The 18310-nt window shown below is 40.2% G+C and overlaps 1 protein-coding gene across 1 annotated transcript in view; it reads right to left on the minus strand.

Moving 5' to 3' along the window:
- SLC1A3 (solute carrier family 1 member 3) overlaps nucleotides 1-11253 on the minus strand; it is a 78903-nt gene extending 67650 nt beyond the window's left edge. Inside the window, exons 1-2 of the mRNA XM_029940990.1 lie at nucleotides 11139-11253; nucleotides 9243-9514 (exon numbers count right to left, since the gene is read on the minus strand). Of these exons, the coding sequence (XP_029796850.1) occupies nucleotides 9243-9423 (181 nt within the window). The 5' untranslated portion in view covers nucleotides 9424-9514; nucleotides 11139-11253. The remainder of the gene's footprint in view (nucleotides 1-9242; nucleotides 9515-11138) is intronic.
- Nucleotides 11254-18310: the final 7057 nt, after the last annotated feature.

Below are 18310 nucleotides of genomic sequence, written 5' to 3' on the forward strand. Positions count from 1 at the left end.
AAAAGAAAACATTGTTATGAGTTAGTAGAAACTGTGAATGCAATTTCAATTCTGGGAATATATCCCACAGACCAGCTATACCTGAGGGAGATAACTTTTGTACAGGATTATTCACTCTACCATTTAACAAATAATATATAAAAGTTGGAAATAGTCTAAGTGTCCATCAATTGGGAATTGCTTCAATAAATGAGGATACTTTCATATAATGCATCCCCAAGAGAGAACTAGGAGGTTCTTTATATGCTAATAAGGAATGATGCCCAAGGCATAAAGTCAAAACAGTAAGGTGTAAAACAGGCTATATATCCTATGCCAGCAGTTGTATACAAAAGGTAAATTAAAAGGATAGATATGCATTTATTTTTATACTCATAAATAATTCTAAAGGCACACAAGAAACATAGCAAGGCATTTACATCCTTTTGTAATTTTTTTATTTTGGGCAATGTAAATGTGTTTCATAAGTAAAATAACAAAATAAATAAGCAAAAAAAGTTGGCTCACATTTTTTATCTTTAAATCTGACTGAATTCAGGGCATCTTGCTGGCTCAGTTGGATGGACATGGGACTCTTGAACTTGTGGTCATGAGTTCAAGACCCATGTTGGGCATACAGATTACTTAAATAAATAAGACTTGAAAAATTTTTTTGACTGTATTCTAATCTATATCATTTCTGCTAGATGCCTGGATATTTCTAAAAAGTCACTTTGGGACTGGGTTGCTTTCTCCTCAATCTTGCTTTAATTTTCTTTGACAGTGGGGTACTTCATTTGGGCCATGGAGAGAAAGGTCGCTAGTTGTGCTCAGATTTCTAGTGAGTGGATCACTGTTCTGACCAAACGGTTCTATTTTTTTCTGGAGACAAGGAAGTGAATCTGAAAAAACTTTGAACTCCATCATTATAGGATCATGTCTGCTTTAATGCATTAGCCCTTGGAGTTACAAGTACACCAAAGAGGCAAAGTCACATTGTAAACTACCAGGCAAAATAACATGTTCCTTCATCATCCACCATCCTGTGTAAAGCATCGTAATGCCAGAATTTACAAAGCTCGCTGAATCTCAGCTTTTTCATATGACTATTTAATTTGCCTTAAGAAAGCAAATTCAAGGAGACAAAAGTAAATAAACAAGAAGATAACTTTGGCCATAGGCAGTGTGTTAAAAGACGATGATCTTTTTGATGCCTTTACCTTCACATTCATCAACAAACTGAAGGTACCAGCAAGCATGCGTATCTCTGGGTTTTGCCTTAGTTGCTTTAAAGATGAAATTTCAAGAGATACAATGTGTCTAAAAGCAGAGGACTTCTTTTCAGTATGTGAAGGGTAGCAGTCTACTCTCATTAGGGACAAATGAGCTTCATCTACAAGATTCTGAATAGAAAAATCTTTTGCTAATAGCCCATTGTTTTCTCTCTGGGAAGCAGAAGCAGTTTATGGCCTAGAATCATTGTTGGAGAACTGGAGACATCTCTTTGGGGACAAGAAGAATGGAGTTACTCCTTCTGGAGACAGAAACTCAGTCTTGAAATTCAAAACTTAAGTGTGCTTTTTAACTAGCTGCTCCTAAATTTACCTTGGAATCTTTGATATGATGCAGAGTGAAAAAGGAGTGCCTTTCTTTCTCTTGTCTTAATTCAAAGGGAGTATCTTCCTTTATCTAGTTTGGGGGGTTTTATTCTTCTCTTTTTGTTTTCAAAACCAGTGAGAACCTCTCTTGGTTGGGCATAGTGATGTAAATATTCTTGGGTCAGGGAGCAAGCTCTGGGCAACTTTGATAGCGCTGAAGCTTGACCTAAAACTCTTAATTTTTATACTCAGTGATCACAAAGGCTAAACTCTGTGCCCTGAAGTGCTCTGTGTGTTTTCTCATCTGATAGCAATGATACAGCTCACCTAGCTGCCAGACCAAATAGTTGATGAATGATAGCGCCCCAGTGTTCCATAAATATCAAGTACTCTAATACCTGGAATGCACAGCTTGGAAAAGACAGTGCTTACATTCCAGTTGCCTTTTCCAGATACTGCAGGCTCTTCATAGCTCTGTTGTCTCTATAGCAAGAACAGAGACCCACAGCTTTCCTCCTCTGATTTATGAGAGAATGGCAGAAGACTGCCTCATTGGTGTACTCCAACCCCGGTGTATCACACCCAGAGTTCAGGAACTCCATGAGCCTCAAGAATTTAGCTGCTTGTTTGATGGGAAAGACTGGCGTGGATGGGTTGGGAGATCAACGGTAAAGGGAAAAGGTCTCTGCCATTGTACAGCATCAACGAGTAGAAAGGAAACACGTATCTTATTCCATTAATTCTGCTTTAGAGGAAGGCAAATCAGACTTTAAACGAAAGAATTTTGGAGTTGGAAGCAGACATTAGTCGAAATGTAATTTGCTGATGAGGAAACGGGAGGCCCAGAGATTTGTCCTAAATCACAAAGTGAGTGAGTTGATGGCAGAGCTGGGTCTGTCACCAGGACCTTTAGACCCTCAGTGCTTTCTCAGCTGCGTTGCACACCTGTGCAGGACTACTCAGAGGAAGGATGGTCTGGCCCTGGACTTGTGCTGCTAGGGAGAGCACTGGGAAGCGCTTTGTAAACTGTAACACTGCGGAAGTGTTATTACTGCAGGCAATTGTTCTGAACACACCTGCTGGTTTGATCACCTATTTGAAAGAGAAACAAACTTGAAAATGCCTGCTCAGTTTTCTCATGATCTGAATGAACAGGAAGAAAATGGCAAAATAAAATCCAGAGGTAACCTTAGAGCAAACCAAGCCCTCTTCCCCATACGTCAAAAAGAATGTTGGCTAACGCTGTTAGGAACCAGCAACTCTCCTTCCAGGGTTCCAGAAGTCTAGCCTGCCCAGCTCTCACCGGGGTGGCAGTTAAGGAGCAGGAGACACCAAAATGCTGGAGAGAAGGAGAAACCAGGGTGGCGGCGGACTCTCAGATTGGTCCCAAGTGGCATGAACAAAATCACACTACTGAGTAGGTTAAAACATGGACTGAAAACATTTTCTCAGCAAGTCTCCTTTCCTGAGAAAGTCATCACTGCCAGGTACTCCCTCCATTGAGCAGTCGGTATTATGATAAGGGCTGTGCCAGGGGATTACTTTCTGCTTCTGCTCGGAGCCCAGGTGGGTGAGGGACAGATAATGACAGTATCACTTACTGTGAGGCTTTCATCTCTGCCTCTCAAAGCCCTTTACAACTGCTAAATCTCTTCCTACAACTCTGCTTGGCTCTCTTCTCTAGCAAGGAAATAGAAGTCACTTCCACACATAAACCAGGTGACCATCTTCTCCCCCGGCCCTCCCCCCATCCCTGGGTCTCAGTCCTCTGGCAGAAAGCATCAGCAAGTCCCTGTGCATTTTCACTTGGTACCTGAGCAAAGGTACAAGCAAAAGATGTAGGGTTTACAGTTTCTGTGGATACTCTACCTGCCAAGCCCTTAAGGAAATTATTAAAAGTTACATGGTTGTAAGTGGCAGAATTGGGATATAAATCCTGGCAGAGGGGGGTTATAATTATTCTATTTTAGACATGAAGGAATGGAGGCTCGGTTCCAGAACTGGGACATGAACCTAGAAGTGTCTGACTCCAGAGTCCATAGCTCGGACCTACTCCCCGATACTGTGCCAGACTAAACCCCCAAGACAGGAGGCAGCTCCTTGGAACGCATTTTGAGAATGAAATTGAGGGCTGGGATCCAAGTGAGCTGTGAGCACATGTCAGGTAGTTGTTACAGCTGCCCCTGACAATTTTTCTGTATTTCTGCTCCCTGGGGGAGAAGACAAAGTAGAGGAACATCTCGAGTCTCTACACCCGATCCTTGGGTGCCTTCTCCAGAGCAGAGCGTAGTGAATCCACTGCTTCTAAGCTCCTTCAGCCTAAGGCTTCCCTCCTAGCCCTCTATCCCCAAGAGCCTCTGCAAGGAGCTCAGCACCAGGGGAGCACCTGCCTCAGGGGCCACCCTTTCTAGCAGCTTCCTGAAGCCCTTTCTCTCTCTTCTCACTTCCAGTAAGTGTTGAAGGAACCATAAATCCCAGCCCGGAAATCATTCACCATTCTTTGGGTTCCTGTTGTTCAATTGTGTGGACACTCCCTTCTCTTGGTGAGCTGAGAGCTGCCCGTATGGGTGTGTGGGTGCCACACTGTCCCTGCACCACCAGCTCAAGCCCTTGACTCGTGTGGTCCCATCACCGATCACTTGAGTGCAGCGGTGAATGGCTAACCACATTGGTAAACATGTCTGACTGAACTGACTGACTTAGTTCGATACTGCGTACCTGTAGAAGACACAAAATATCTGGCACTGCTGGGAGGTCACTGCTTTACTCATAAAGAAGAGTTCACAGTATTCTGCGAAGTCTTACTTACAGAGTAGCTTATGCAGGAGGAAAACCTGATTCATGGATCACTGTCCATTTAACATTCAGAGACAGAACTGTCCTTGTTCAGTCTCGACATCAAAAGAATACCTTCAAAATCTCTATGTACCCTGAGCCTCTTGCACTGTATCCCCATTGTAACGTTTGCATCTCAAAATCAACATGTCCGAAAAACTGAAATCATCCCTCCCACTCTCCCCTAATCTTCTTCCCGTATTCTACCTTTACTGAGAGCACCAGCACAGTCACCCAGGTCAGCAACTGGACCAATGGCCTGCAGTCTGGCTCTTCTGTCAATGGTCACATGCAATCAATCATCAGGAAGCAGGGTGCCTCTGGGACTGAGGTGTCAATTCCATGTGTCCTTTCCATCACTCCTGTTGTTGGGTCAGTGCACACCCTTAGCTAACTGATGTCATAAAATAAGAATGGATATGCCCCAAAGGCAGGGACCAGGGCTCAGAAGAAAGTGGTGGATAAGAGTATAAACTTCCAGCCAGAACAATTGATTTGCATCTCAGTTGGTATGCATCAACTGTGGGATAGTTTCTGAGCTGTTTCCTTATCTGTGAAATGAGAATAAGAATACCTTCCTGCCTGGTTTGTTCTGAGAATTAAGTAAAGCCAATGTATTAACAGCAAATACAACAGTGCTTGGCACACAGCGCTAGTGTTTGCAATGTCTATTATATGTGTAACAACAGAGGAGGAAACCGAGGCTCAGAACAGTTAAACACCTTCTCTAGGATCATACAGGTATTACATAATACAGTGGTCATAGAAATCCAGGTCAATGCTTCATCAAAAGCTACATTCTTTTTCTCCCACATGGTACATCTAGGTTGTTAATAAGAAAGTACAATCTCTAAAGTATCAACACAAAAATCATATATAATATACAACAGTATGGATGATCTGATCTCGCTTAAAAATGTGGAGAGATAATTAAGCACCTCACCAAAACAATACCCCAAACAAAAACCTCCTTACGACTACCTCTGAAACTCGTCTATTCCTTTGTCATCCCACATCTTTATCTCTTCTGCTAAACTACCAAGGGCAAAGATTCTCCATTGCACAGCACAGACCGGATAGATACCCAACACGGAGTATGTGTTAACTTGCTGAATAGCACTGAATCTTTTTTTAAACAGTTATTCAGCAGATAATAGATAAGAGTAGATAATGTAGGAATGTGGTAAAAAGCATTCAAATCGTACAAAAGCTTAGAGGAAAGTAATATTCCTTCCATCCCATTACCAGACACCCAGCTCTCATCCCAGAGGCAGTCACAATGACCCTTTCTTGTATATGCTTCAGAGATATTATCGAATTGCATTGAATTGTAGTATAATTTACATTCATTGTCAAAGAGTATTAGGTAATGATGAGAAATGCTTTATACGCATGTAATCTGTTACAAATTTTTCTCAAACCCATACAGCGGATAACCCAAACATAAAAGTTGTGTGTGTGTGTGTGTGTGTGTGTGTGTGTGTGCAGAGAAAGGTGCTAGTTGCTGTGTTTGTGAACTCCTTGAAATAAAACCAGCAACCAATTCTATACAATTCTATTTCATTTCCTTCCCCTTACAGCTGATGTTATGACACATTTCTTCAAAAAGTTTTAGCCTGAGATTTCATTTTAATTGTGCTTTTTGCTCCCTGGATGTGGAAAGATGGGCGTTATGACTGGAACATGACAAAAGACTTTCCCTTTCTTTCAGTGAGATGTCTGAGGTCACTCTCATACCACTTACCGCAGTTTGAAACAAGAAAGTGCTTCCTGGGGGAAGAGAGATAGTAACCACTCTCCTCAGTGTGGTTTTTGTCAGACAGATGTCTGCAACAGCCCTGGGAGACACTTTATCTAATGCTTTAATAATGAACCCCCTTAAAGGGACTTAACTTGGCGTTGCCTTCTCTCAGGTTGCTAATTTGCTTTCATTACGTGCATGGCACATTCAGACTGTGACATCGCTTAGAAATGGCATTAGGGATGTCACTTCTTAGAACTGACATCAAACTGTACAAGTGGTTCTAGGACCTGTACAGGAATTAGTACTGAAATATTTACAAGTCTCCACTTTAATCTGACTATATGGATTCACGTCTTTACTCCTCCCCTGTTGTACTCTTCTAGTTTCCACTTCCACATGCTAAATGCACATTCGTTTTTTCCCAAGAAGACAAAATAAAACAGACCGAACAAAAAATTTACCCAATATATAGGGCTTTTTTTGATATTTAAAATTATTAAAACCTAAGAATTTCTTTCTTCTCATCTCCTTTTTGGGGAAAAGAACTTTTCTGATTCCTTGCTAGCATTTTTCCTATGAAAAATGCAGGAAATGCAGGAAATGAATTAGAGAGTTGAAGTCCAGACATGTTCTTATTTTTCTTTTAGGGCTGATGTAGACATGGTACCCAGTGACAAGCTAAATGGACGCTTTGTTTCCACTGGGTGCTCAATGGAAGACACACCAAGAGATAACTGAAGGGTTCTTCCTTCTCTCCTAAGTCTGTTTGCTACTAAGTTGTCTATTGGCCATTCCAAGTCTGTGGTGTAGACTCAGTGGTCTCTCTGACTGTCAATGAGCTATTTTAATTTGTTTCTTTGTTAGTGCCTTCTTGTTACTTCTACCTCTTCAGTTTCCATTAGTAAAGCCAACCATGAGGACATCCTGCCAAGTTATCTACCCAGCTCAGCCAACTCACTGCAATTCTCACAAATCTTAGGAAAGTCCTCACTGGGCTAGGAAATGATCCCAAAACTCACAGAGAAAACGGACTATGAAATCCTGGCATTATCTTTCTTCTATTAGAGATATGTGTTTGTAATCACTTAGGAACTTGCTTCTCCACCAATCTGCTTTCCATGTGCAGGTTTTATTACTTTCCATTCCTTTATTCCTTAACTGAAACATTTCTGTCCTAGAAATTGAACTCTTATGTTTAGAGCAGTTTGAATAAGTGTTTCTGCCTCTTTCCCATACTCCATTATACTGAGCTCTATTATTAGGTGTATAGGATTGCAGAATAAATGAGTATTTGTTAAATGAATGATAGGGATGTGGCTTAATCATTTGTAGGAGAATTATTAAGTTTTCTGTGGGTCTAACTGGGTAAATCATATAGTCAAATGACAATGCTATGTGAATGCATCTAGCACTGCTTGCTAATTGGCCTCTACCAAGACATAGCAGCATTTCTCTTCCTGGCATCTCTTACAAGATGCCAACTAGTTTGCAGAGCAGAAAGGAAGGATGGCAAAGTGGTTAAGAGAATGGCCTCTGGCCTAGAGAGCCTGAGTCTGACTTTAGTGCTGGCATTTACTATCTGCGTGACTTTGGGCAAGTTACTTGATCTCTCCATGCTTAGTATTCTCATCTATAAGATAAGGAACGTACTAATCATTCCTGTTCATTCACTCATAGGCTTGTTTGAGGATTAAGTAAGGGAATATAGGCAAAACACGAAGTAGCTGCAAATAGTACTCTGTAAATGTTCACTATTATTATTATCTGGTAGCTATTGTTTGGTTTGGCAACAACTGTAATTCAAAGCAAAAAAATGAAATGAGCTTGCCACATTTTACATCACCTTCCAAGACAATGACACAGCACTGAAATGCTTCTTTCAGGAATGTATTTAAACCTGGGAACCTACCAAAGAAAGCCATTATGTCTCTGAGTCAATCAGGACATTTTAAATGTCTCTAAAATTAATTAAACAGTCATTAATCACCAACAATTACTAAATGGAGCAAAAGATGTTGAAATGGAAAACTATTCTCCTGCTGTATTCCTATTTCTCTGCAATTTAAGAATCCTACTTTTTTGGGACAAAGTTATAATTATATTTACATGCCACAAAATTTTCTTAGTTTTTATGTCAGTACCTCTTTATATTTGATAGAGATCTTGGCAAACTCCAAGAGAAAGATTAAAATTGTACACAAATTATCCTCCCCCTTTTGGGTCAGATAAATAGAAATTTAACTTTTTATAACATGGCATTAGCTTACATGTTTACCAGCCTACAGGTTTCTGTATTGGTTCAGTCAAAATCTCCCAGTAGGTAGTTTTTTCAGCTCTTTGCCAACCATAAATAATAAACAATAATTTCAGATTCCAATAAACCAAACCAAACAATGTTTTATTAGTATAGATTGCTGTTAACAATGCTAAATTTGTAAGATGCTGAAACCTTTCAGAAAGGGATAGTTCTTTATGGCAAGAAATGAATGAAAAAGATCCGTGTCAACGTTTGTCTCAATTTACCTCTTTCAGTCACTGGATGGGAGATGCAAACACATAAAAGACTCCGTCTCTACCGCTAGGCATGATACCCAGCTTCAAGTCAGCATCCGTTAAAATGGTTAGAATATAATTACTATTAGGAACCTATATCTCATGTACTAATTGTATAAATTAGCTTTAAGTGAAAGTGACATTGTATGATTACATTTTGGCCAAATCTGGCACGCTTGCTTGTTTTTACTGTTATTTAACTACTCAGGCCTAATGATTAAATTGTCACTCTTTTACCCTTCTTTGCGATGGGAAAGCATTTCATCTGTTACCCTTCTCCACACAATCAATTGATTTGCATAATGCCTAATGATGCTCCTTTCAGAGTTTCGTGTGTTTACCATATATTCCTTCAAACATGCCAACAGGCTGTCATTTAGTGGGAGGAAAAACATCTTCCAATTCAGACAAAAGCCTAGACTATTATTTTGAATACCTACAATCAGTCCATCTGATAATATGCCCCGGGAGCCAGATGCCCTAGAGAAACAAGATCCTTCTTTTTATTTTCTGGTTGTTATCAAATGACTTACCCACAATAACGGCGGTGACAGTGAGCAGGACGAAAGCATTCCGAAAGAGGTAACTTTTAACATCCTCCTTTGTGATGCTCTGCACTTTCCTCTTGGCCAAGAGTGTGCGCTTCCGAACGCCTCGCTGGAATCGCTCCATCCTGCCCCCCATCTTGGGCTCTTCTCCATTGGTTTTGGTCATATTTTACTTCTCTAGGACTGCCTTTTCTTTGCACTTCAGCGTCTCAGAATCAACCCCGGAAAGCCAGACCTCTTTGGTGTTAGAGAACACACTGGAACAAGGAGAGGAGAGACAAGAGTTACAGCCTGCAGGGTGAGAAATCAGTACTGCCCCACAGCAGGGCAAGCTGTTGGCACACTGCATAATCTCAGTGGGAATCAAGAGCTAGAGAGCCGCAATGCCAGGTTTCAAGGCTGGGATGTGCATATTTTACCGGACCATGTGTGAGAAATGTGCACAAATCTACCGGCAGAAATGTGTGCTTTATTTTTAAAAATTTGCCCTTCCTATTCCAATGAGACTGTAAAAGGGTTCGTCAGAGCCGAATGTGACTGAGCAGCCCCCACCACCTTGGTCTCCCCTAGAACCCAGCCAAGTGCTTTTTGCACAGTGTTCACCCTCAATAAATGTCTAATTGAATTGAACGCACAGGAAGCGCTCAATAATTACTTGCTGGCTTATGTTGTGTGCCCGGTGAAGGCGTAATCAAGTCAATAAAATGAATTAAGGTATTGATATTCATCCTCAGGGCTTTCTGTTACATATAATAAAGATTTTCTTCATTAAGGAAAAAACAGGATAATATTAGCTAATAAATACAGTCATGAAAAGAATGTAATGAAAAGAACATATGCACAGGACTTGGGAAATATATTTGACATTTTGCAGGGTAACTTTTTAATTTTTTCTCTTAAATAAGCAAAGTTCTCCGAGCCTACCTATGCATTATCTGAAATCATAACTCATTTCCATTTTTATCACAAGTATAAATAAAAAGTAGCATTTGTCTTTGTGGCAATCTTATTGGCGTCTTCTGAGGAAACCATCACCGACTACTGAGTATTTCAAAATTTTAGGATTTCTAGAACAGATGAGGCGAATCCAATTTTCATTCCAAACATTACAGAGTGTGGTTTCTAGTTTCTTTAAAGTGCTCCTAGGTTATTCAAATATCTAAGTCAGTCTCTCCTTGGTGGGAATCGGTTGTTTTGGGGGGGGAAAAAAAAGGATTCCTCCTGTTGTATAAGATTTGTAATCCACAATCTTTCCCAAGATCAGTCCAAGTAAAAATCAGTGGTGCCTGTGGACGTGTGTATTCGGTAACGCAAGCAGCCAGCGTGTGCGTCTGTCGGGGAGGTAACTGGGAAATCCAAGTGTGGAAAAAGAGACTCGTCTTAACAGTTTAGACTTTTAAATAAAATTGCAGATTGGGGTCACTGATAATAAGACCTACAGCTTATTGAAGACTACACTGCCGATTAGAAGTTTAGGGAGAAGGAAGGAAGGGGAGACACGAGAGACCAGTTTTTTGGTGTGTGTGTGTGTGTGTGTGTGTGTGTGTGTGTGTGTGTGTGTGTGTGTTAAACTAATCTCTGGTTCCCTTTCCAGTCACTTTTAAACGGACCAGCTCAGCCTTGATTCTTTCTAGCTTCCGAACCACAGTCTACTCCCCGTCCACCCTGAATGACTCAACTCCAAGTTAAGAATGGACACGGCATAAATAGACGCCATGCGCTCATTACATTAAATTACTAACGTGGACTTTATCTACCAAAATGGCTAGCTTTTCACTCTCGCTACTGCTACTCCTCTGCTCGCGGGGGAAAAAAAAATCCAACGGCAGAGAAGTGCATGGAGAAGTGAAGCCCAGCAGGAAGACAGGACGTCAGACTTACCTTTTCTGATTTTGTAACGGGTGGAAGGTACCCCAGGCAATGACAAGGTGAATTCCGCAGCAGGTACGGAAGAGTGAGGAACACCACGAGCCAGGCATGCATGCGCTCTGAAACTGCAAGTTACTATCAGGGCAACTTAAGAAAAGGGGAGGAGTCTGCGCCCGGGAAAGGGGGAGTGGGGCAAAATGAAAACACCACCGGGAAGGAGGGCGCACACCCGAGGTTTCTGGAATATTGATTAATCTTGGCTCACCAGAAGCATGCTTGCTGGCTCTGTTTTGCTCCTTAGACCACTTTCACGCTTTGTCAGTTCACTTTCATTAGGAATGCAAAACCGGGACCAGGAAGAATTGCAAAATAAAGCTCACACACACTCAGAGAGCTGGAAGTCTTGATTAGAAAGTTTCAAAGAAGACTTTTCTAAGACGAAATTTAATTATCTCGCATTATTACAGGTTTCCTCCTCCGAAGGAAACACGAGAGTGCTCTTTTGCCTGGTTGCACACTGTTATGAAAGAGTCCCTCTTTTTAAAATTGGGGAAATAACCGACATTTCTTGGGAAGACCCAGAATGCAACAAGTATGGAGGAAAAAAAATTCTTACTACAATTCTCTAAACTTGCCTAAAGTTACTCAAAACACAAATGAGACATGCCTCTATGTTAGCAGTTTAAATTCTGTTATAATAAATCTAATTTAGCTCAAACTTTGCACCGCAAAGACTTAAAAGGAAGAAACACACAGAGACCAGGATCTTTACTGAACTGTAAGGTAAAAAGCATTTTAAGACCAAGAGTGTAAACGCACACTTGAAGGTTTGTGATTTCAAAAGAGAAGCTTGTCCAGATCGATGCTTCAGTTTTAAAGGAAGCTAAACACCACCCCCACATTATTTTTAGAAATTGGAAAATTCTCACTGCACTTTTAGTCTATTTTTCTTAGAAAGGAAGATATATTGTGGAAATAGATCTAAAAAATGAAAAAAAATGGTAAGTCTCATTCAGCTCCAAAACGTAGAACTTGTTTAGCATGAAGAAAAAAATTTTAATAGAGACAAAAACACATACCAAAGATTGCAGCCAGAGTTCTGTATTCCTGCTCATTAAATCACATATTCTGCATGCAAAATCTGCTTAGTTCTTGCGTCTGTTACCCAACAGGAAGGTATGTTTTTTCCTCATTGGCAAATCCAGGAGATTTGCTAAAGATACACCTCCTGCCAGCATCAACTGTTTCATGTAAGCCCTTCCAAACAGCTACTGGTTGGAAAGCAATGGTGAATCATGTAAATGATTTAAAATTACAAATGAGCAGCCATCATAACAACTTTTAAATTGGGCATAATTTTAAGAGTTTATGGAAAATATATACTCTTGACAGTCCCAGCCCATGGCCATCTTTCTCTTCCTCTGCTCTCCTAGGTCACTTAGCATCTGTACCACATTGCTTAACACTTATTTACACTGTCTTCTGCTAATCCTTTCTTTTTAAAATCATGTTAAGCTTTGGCTTCTCACTGAATTATAAGTGCTTTGAAGGCAGGAACCAGTCCCACGCTTGATACATAGTAAACATTAAATAGTCTTATAAGTGCGCATAATATCAAATGCTTTTCAACCTTCTGCATTGAAATAGAAGCATTTGTTTTTGTGTAGGCTCCCCTGACCTAGGTGCGTGGAACATATAACATTTCTTAACAACATGACTACGTTTGAAAGCACGTATTTACTACCCCAAGTCTTGTCTGAGCCATGGGTAAAAGACTAATTTGTCCATATTTCTTGTGGAAGTGACTTGTATTTTAAGGGAACTTAAAAGAGAACTCTTTAAATGATTTTAAATGGCGTTTCAAGACAAGAGGCATTTCCGTTTTTTAATTCTGTATTTTCATAGGCAAGAAGAAGGACTAGAAAAACCACACTTTGGTTAGCATAGAGATGAGAAGCCCCTACTGCCCTTTCTTTTTTTCTTCTAATCTCTAAGGCTTGGTTAAAAACCATTTCATTATTTTACTTTGTGCAGACCTTATGGGAGTTTGGTGTACCCTTGAGAAGGAAGTAATTCACCATTGAAAGTTTTGTTGGCTGTAATAAAACCTAATGAGAAAATGAGATGCAAAGAGTCTCAGTTCAGAGTTCATCTGAATTACAAGGTTTTAAGTCTGGGGGCAATATTGGGAATTGCTTCTTTTTAAGTCCCACTTTCTCTTTTGGAACGCTGCCGCAGCAATAAGGCCCTGGGGGCAATCTGGGCTTCCTCAGCACGTGTTTCTACCTTTTTCCTTATTTCATAAATGAAACCCTTAAGTGTTAAAACATCCTTTCCTTCATAGAAATATGAAATAAGTGAAAGACGAAGAGATTATGAACAAGCCTCTATCTGCCAGATTTCACTTAAAGCTACTCTGGGTAGGAAACACAGAACCAGGGAATCATTAATTTTGGTATTCCAGAGTGAAACAAACAAACAAATAAACAAACCACATGTAGCAATGCCACTCCTTTTGAAAAATCTTCCAAGACTCCTCCTTAAACATACTATTGCAAAGTATGCTGTACATATATATATATATTGATAAAAACGTCACCGTAACAACCACCAAATCTAACTTATTCTTAAATGGACTGTTTTCGTTCATTAGTTTGATGTATGAAGGATCAAGATTAACAAGTAAGTTCTGTAACAGTATAGAACAGTTAAATTTCAGCATTCAAGATAAGGGTGTTCTGGAATTTGAAAAAGAAAATGGATTCGAAAATCTTTCAACCTCTATCAAATGTTTTCCACTTTTATTTTTAATTTCATGCTTCATAAGAGATTTTGTCATTCTTTATTCAAATAGCTTATGTTTTAAGGGTCCTCATAAGGAGTATCAGTTTCCCTATAACTTGGAAGTTATAGAATGTTAAGACAATGAATGAGACCCACTTTAACCCTGATAGAAATACCAAAGGTATAATAAGAGTAGAGGTAGAACTTGTGGTATTTGCTCTTTATTTTGTCTTGAATTTTTTCTTTCTTAGGTTTGAATGTAAAAAGCAAAATAAACAAACAAACAAAAAACTAGTGTGAATTCTGGTTAATTGGACTTTTTTAAAAGAAATTTTAAAAAGTTTATTTTAATTATTTTTGAGAGAGAGAGAGAGAGAGAGAGACAGAACGCAGGGTGGGGGCAGAGAGAGAGAGAGAGGGAGAAAGAGAGAGAGAATCCCAAGCAGGCTCTGTGCTCTCAGTGTGGCGTCTGATGTGGGGCTTGAACCCATGAACCATGAGATCATGACCTGAACTGAAATCAAGAGTCAAATGCTTAACCGACTGAGCCATTCAGGTGCCCATGACTGGGTTTATTTTAAACCCAAATGAAACCTGAAAAACCCAATTCTAGGGGTACTTATAAGTAACCTTTATCATATTCATTCATTCAGCAAGCCTTGAGCAAGTACTGTGCTGCAAACACCAGTCCCTTCCCTCAAAGACTCCACCAACACACACACACACACACACACACACACACACACACACACACACATCTGCAATTATTATGCAGTGGGCAAAGGGAGAATCCCAAAGGCAGCTTTGGGAACTCAGTGCTGGGAGCTGTTTCTACCAGGTCTCCCAACGAGACTGAGAGCTTCTTGAAGGAGCTGTGCCTGGTTAACATGGTATGACCAGAGGATCCAAGATGTCAAATTAAAGAACTCAAACTCTACTCCTAGGCAAGAGAGAGGCACAGGATTTAAGCACAGGAGCGATTTCAAATTTTGAGTTGCTCTAAATTCTTTAAGTGAAAAAAACTCGAGTTAAGAAGTGGAACAAAGGAGGAACATTTACAAACTGGGATAATTCCTACCCACATTAAAAAAAAAAGACTTTGTTGAAAAATACAGATGATTTCATGACACTAAGGCCCTTCAACGAAAGGCTGGCATTGAGTGAGACCTCCTGCATCAGATGAAGTATGTACTTCTCCATCACCGGCCTGCCCTCTTCACTTGTTTTAGTTATCTCTAACATATTCTAATGTTTTGACCTTTGGTGGGATTTGAGCAAGGGCAGAGGTCTGCAGAATCCCAACATAAAAGGAAAGAAGAACAAGAGAAGCCCTCTAAATAGACCCACAAACAGTGAGAAGTTATACCAACCATTTGATCACAAGTTAGCCAAGAGTTGGATATAACGGTGGTTTCAAGAAATCAAACACATTTTCTTCATACTAAAACTCAAGACAAACTGCTTTTTAGTGAAGATTTTACAAGTGTTATTGCTATTAATTGTGACATATTGTGAAATAGCATTTTTCCCAGTTGCTCACCATGAGCCAAATCTCTGAAGGTCCAGACTCTTCTTTAGTTGAGAAAGATCATGTAGGTTAATTGGAATTAAAGCCTTCAGCCAAGTGCTAGCAACAATAATAGTCAACATTTTTATGGTGCTTTATGGTTTTATAAGTGCTGTTACATACATCATCTAGTTTAATCTTTGGGACAATGCTTTGAGGTACATTCTATTACTACGAGTCCTGTATACCCAGATGCTGGTATGGAGTTTCATAGGGATTATGCAGTTCACCCAGGGTTACAGTCAGTGAGTGACAAGAGTTTGCAATAGTTTTCTGAGAACTTTAGTTTCTTGGGATGCCTAGCTGGCTCAGTCGATAGAGCATGTGACTCTTGATCTTGGGGTCATGAGTTTAAGCCCCATGATGGGTGAGGAGCCTACTTTAAAAAAAAATAGATAAAGTATTTAAAAAAAATCTTTAGTTTCTCATCTTTTTCTAAAAGAAGTTCCTGGTAGCTTTTATCAAAGACAGATAGAAAAGAAAGTAAAGAACATTAAAAGGAAGGCTTACCTCCTTTTCCTGCTCCAATCCCTGACAGGTTGATTGTTCCTCCTATTTGCTCCTTGGGCTTCCTGGGCTTAATGCTCCAGATTGATTACCACTCTGTTCTGCAACAGACTGTGGTCTCTTTGAGAGCAGAGCCTGTGTTTAAACCCACTGCATACTCAGCAACCAGCACAGAAGGTGCTCAGTGGAGACTTGCTGCATGAATGAATGGACACAACAAGCCACAGACAGAAGAGATTTCATCAATCTACTCCAATCCTAAAACTTGGAGAAAGGATATCAGTAAACATCAAACTTTAAAAAGTAGGGGAACAAAGCTGATGAATTCCCTTTTAAATCATTACTAGATCCAAGTAGGGCTGCTCTACTTGAATGGGTAGGAGGTGGGTGTCATGGTCTATCTCCGTGTCTTTCTTTTCTCCTCCTTAGGTAGGCCCCTGAGGCACCTCAGCAATCTATGGATTCCATCCATCATCCTTGAAAACAAGGATGAATGAGGAAGTCAGGTTGGCTTGTGCCATTGTTCCTTAGGGCCAGGTTCAGGTTTAGAACTTGGGTCCCCCATTCCTGTTCCTGTTGTTATCAATCACTAAATCACATGCTACTCCCCTCCCAATTTTGAATGTCATCTGTAAGATGGGGCTGGACTGCATTATTTTTCTCAAGTTGCTTTCCCCATTAAGACTCTATGATTCTAAATCATGTCATGCCAATAATGGGCTTGCCTTACTCACTTCTGCCTATTTAGTTAAAGACACAGATTTTTATATGCACTCAGTGATTAATGGCTTCTCATTAGATTTCTCTGCCACAAATTAAACACAAACACATAAACAGTCGCCAAAGGAAGCTTATTGAAGGGCACGGGTTTTATGAAGCACAGTGATGACATGAATCTTTTATAACTGTTTGCTAGTATAGAATCATAATTACAGCAATCAAGAGAGATACACATCTTTTGTAAGGAAAAAAGTAATTATAATTTAAAAGCACACAGCTCAAAGTTGCCATCACAAAAACGACTATTATAGCAACTATTTCGCATTTGGACATTTTTTTGGCAGGAGGTCTGGGCATTGTTTATTGTGAGTCAGAAACAGGCACTGAGAAAATATGCAAATTTTTTAAGCAAGAGAAAATGCAGCTTTGAGTTGAGAAAACAGGGTGAATGGTGGAAACTGTCTGGGCCTTGAACACAAATCAACCTTAGCTGCTGAAATCATTTTTGGTCATTGGATGCTATTCTAGCAATCTGGAGTAAGGTCAGAATAAAGTTATTTTATGCTTTAAAACATACATTCAAGCTTGGTGCTGTGCGTCTGAGTGAAAATCTATCTTCTGCTAATGCTATGTTTATGGATGGATTCTGAGTAGAAAGACCAGGGAAGAAAGCCACCAGAATGTTCATGGATCCCATTTTTCTTGCCTGGTCAGGGAACTGCTGTCACCTGGTGACTTCTACTCACCTGTGGGTCACAGAAGAGGCAAAGGAAAGCCTCCTACCTTGCCCAGCTGCTTCCCCTCACAAGATCACAGCTGCTCAAGTGAAATGAATTCAAGGTGACCAGTTCATTCCTGTCAATAGGCCTCAGTTGTAAAATGGTGTTTCTATTAGAGCTGCATAAATCCAGTAAGTTCTTCCAAAAAGAAAGAAACCTCAACATCAACAGGTGAAATTGGGGGAGATAATATATTGGAGAAAAATACACTAAAACTGGGGTTGGGTTGTGAAACCTTGGGCAAATACTGTAGTCCTTCCCCGTGAAAGGCAAGACAGGAGCTGGGTTTCAAACTTTTCTTTAACCCTTTGTTCAAGTAAAATCTCAACCATGAAACCAAAGCAATGTGACATCAAGAATAAGCCTAATGCAGGGGTAGCCAGAGCTGCTAGATTTGCCCTTCCATTTGCTTTGCCTCCCTCTTTCCTTGTCCCACTGCCAGCATCTGGACATTGAATTGGTTCCCAGGGCAAGATATGTAAATGACTAAATCAGGTGTCTCTCAAATTCTAAGAATACCACTCTAATAAGCTGGCCTAAACTCTGAGGAAAAGACCAAAAGCATAAACCCTAAGAAGCCAAATTTTAGTAATGCCTCAGTTAATAAATTTTATAGAAGCTGACTTGTTCTAGTAAATTCCACCATAAGTAAAATGTGTAGGTGCATGTGTTTCAGGTCTCAGGGGTCTAGGGGTTTGAGTGGTGATGAGATAGAGTGGACTGAGGGACTGGTCACAGTTTTTATGGCCCTGTGACCTAGCTAAGCCCCAAGACAGAGGTGAGAAATAAAGCACAGCAAAACGAATGGTTTGCCCCAAATCAAACAG

This window comes from Suricata suricatta, chromosome 6 (assembly GCF_006229205.1).
Source record: "Suricata suricatta isolate VVHF042 chromosome 6, meerkat_22Aug2017_6uvM2_HiC, whole genome shotgun sequence".
In the NCBI taxonomy this organism is placed as follows: Eukaryota; Metazoa; Chordata; class Mammalia; order Carnivora; family Herpestidae; genus Suricata; species Suricata suricatta.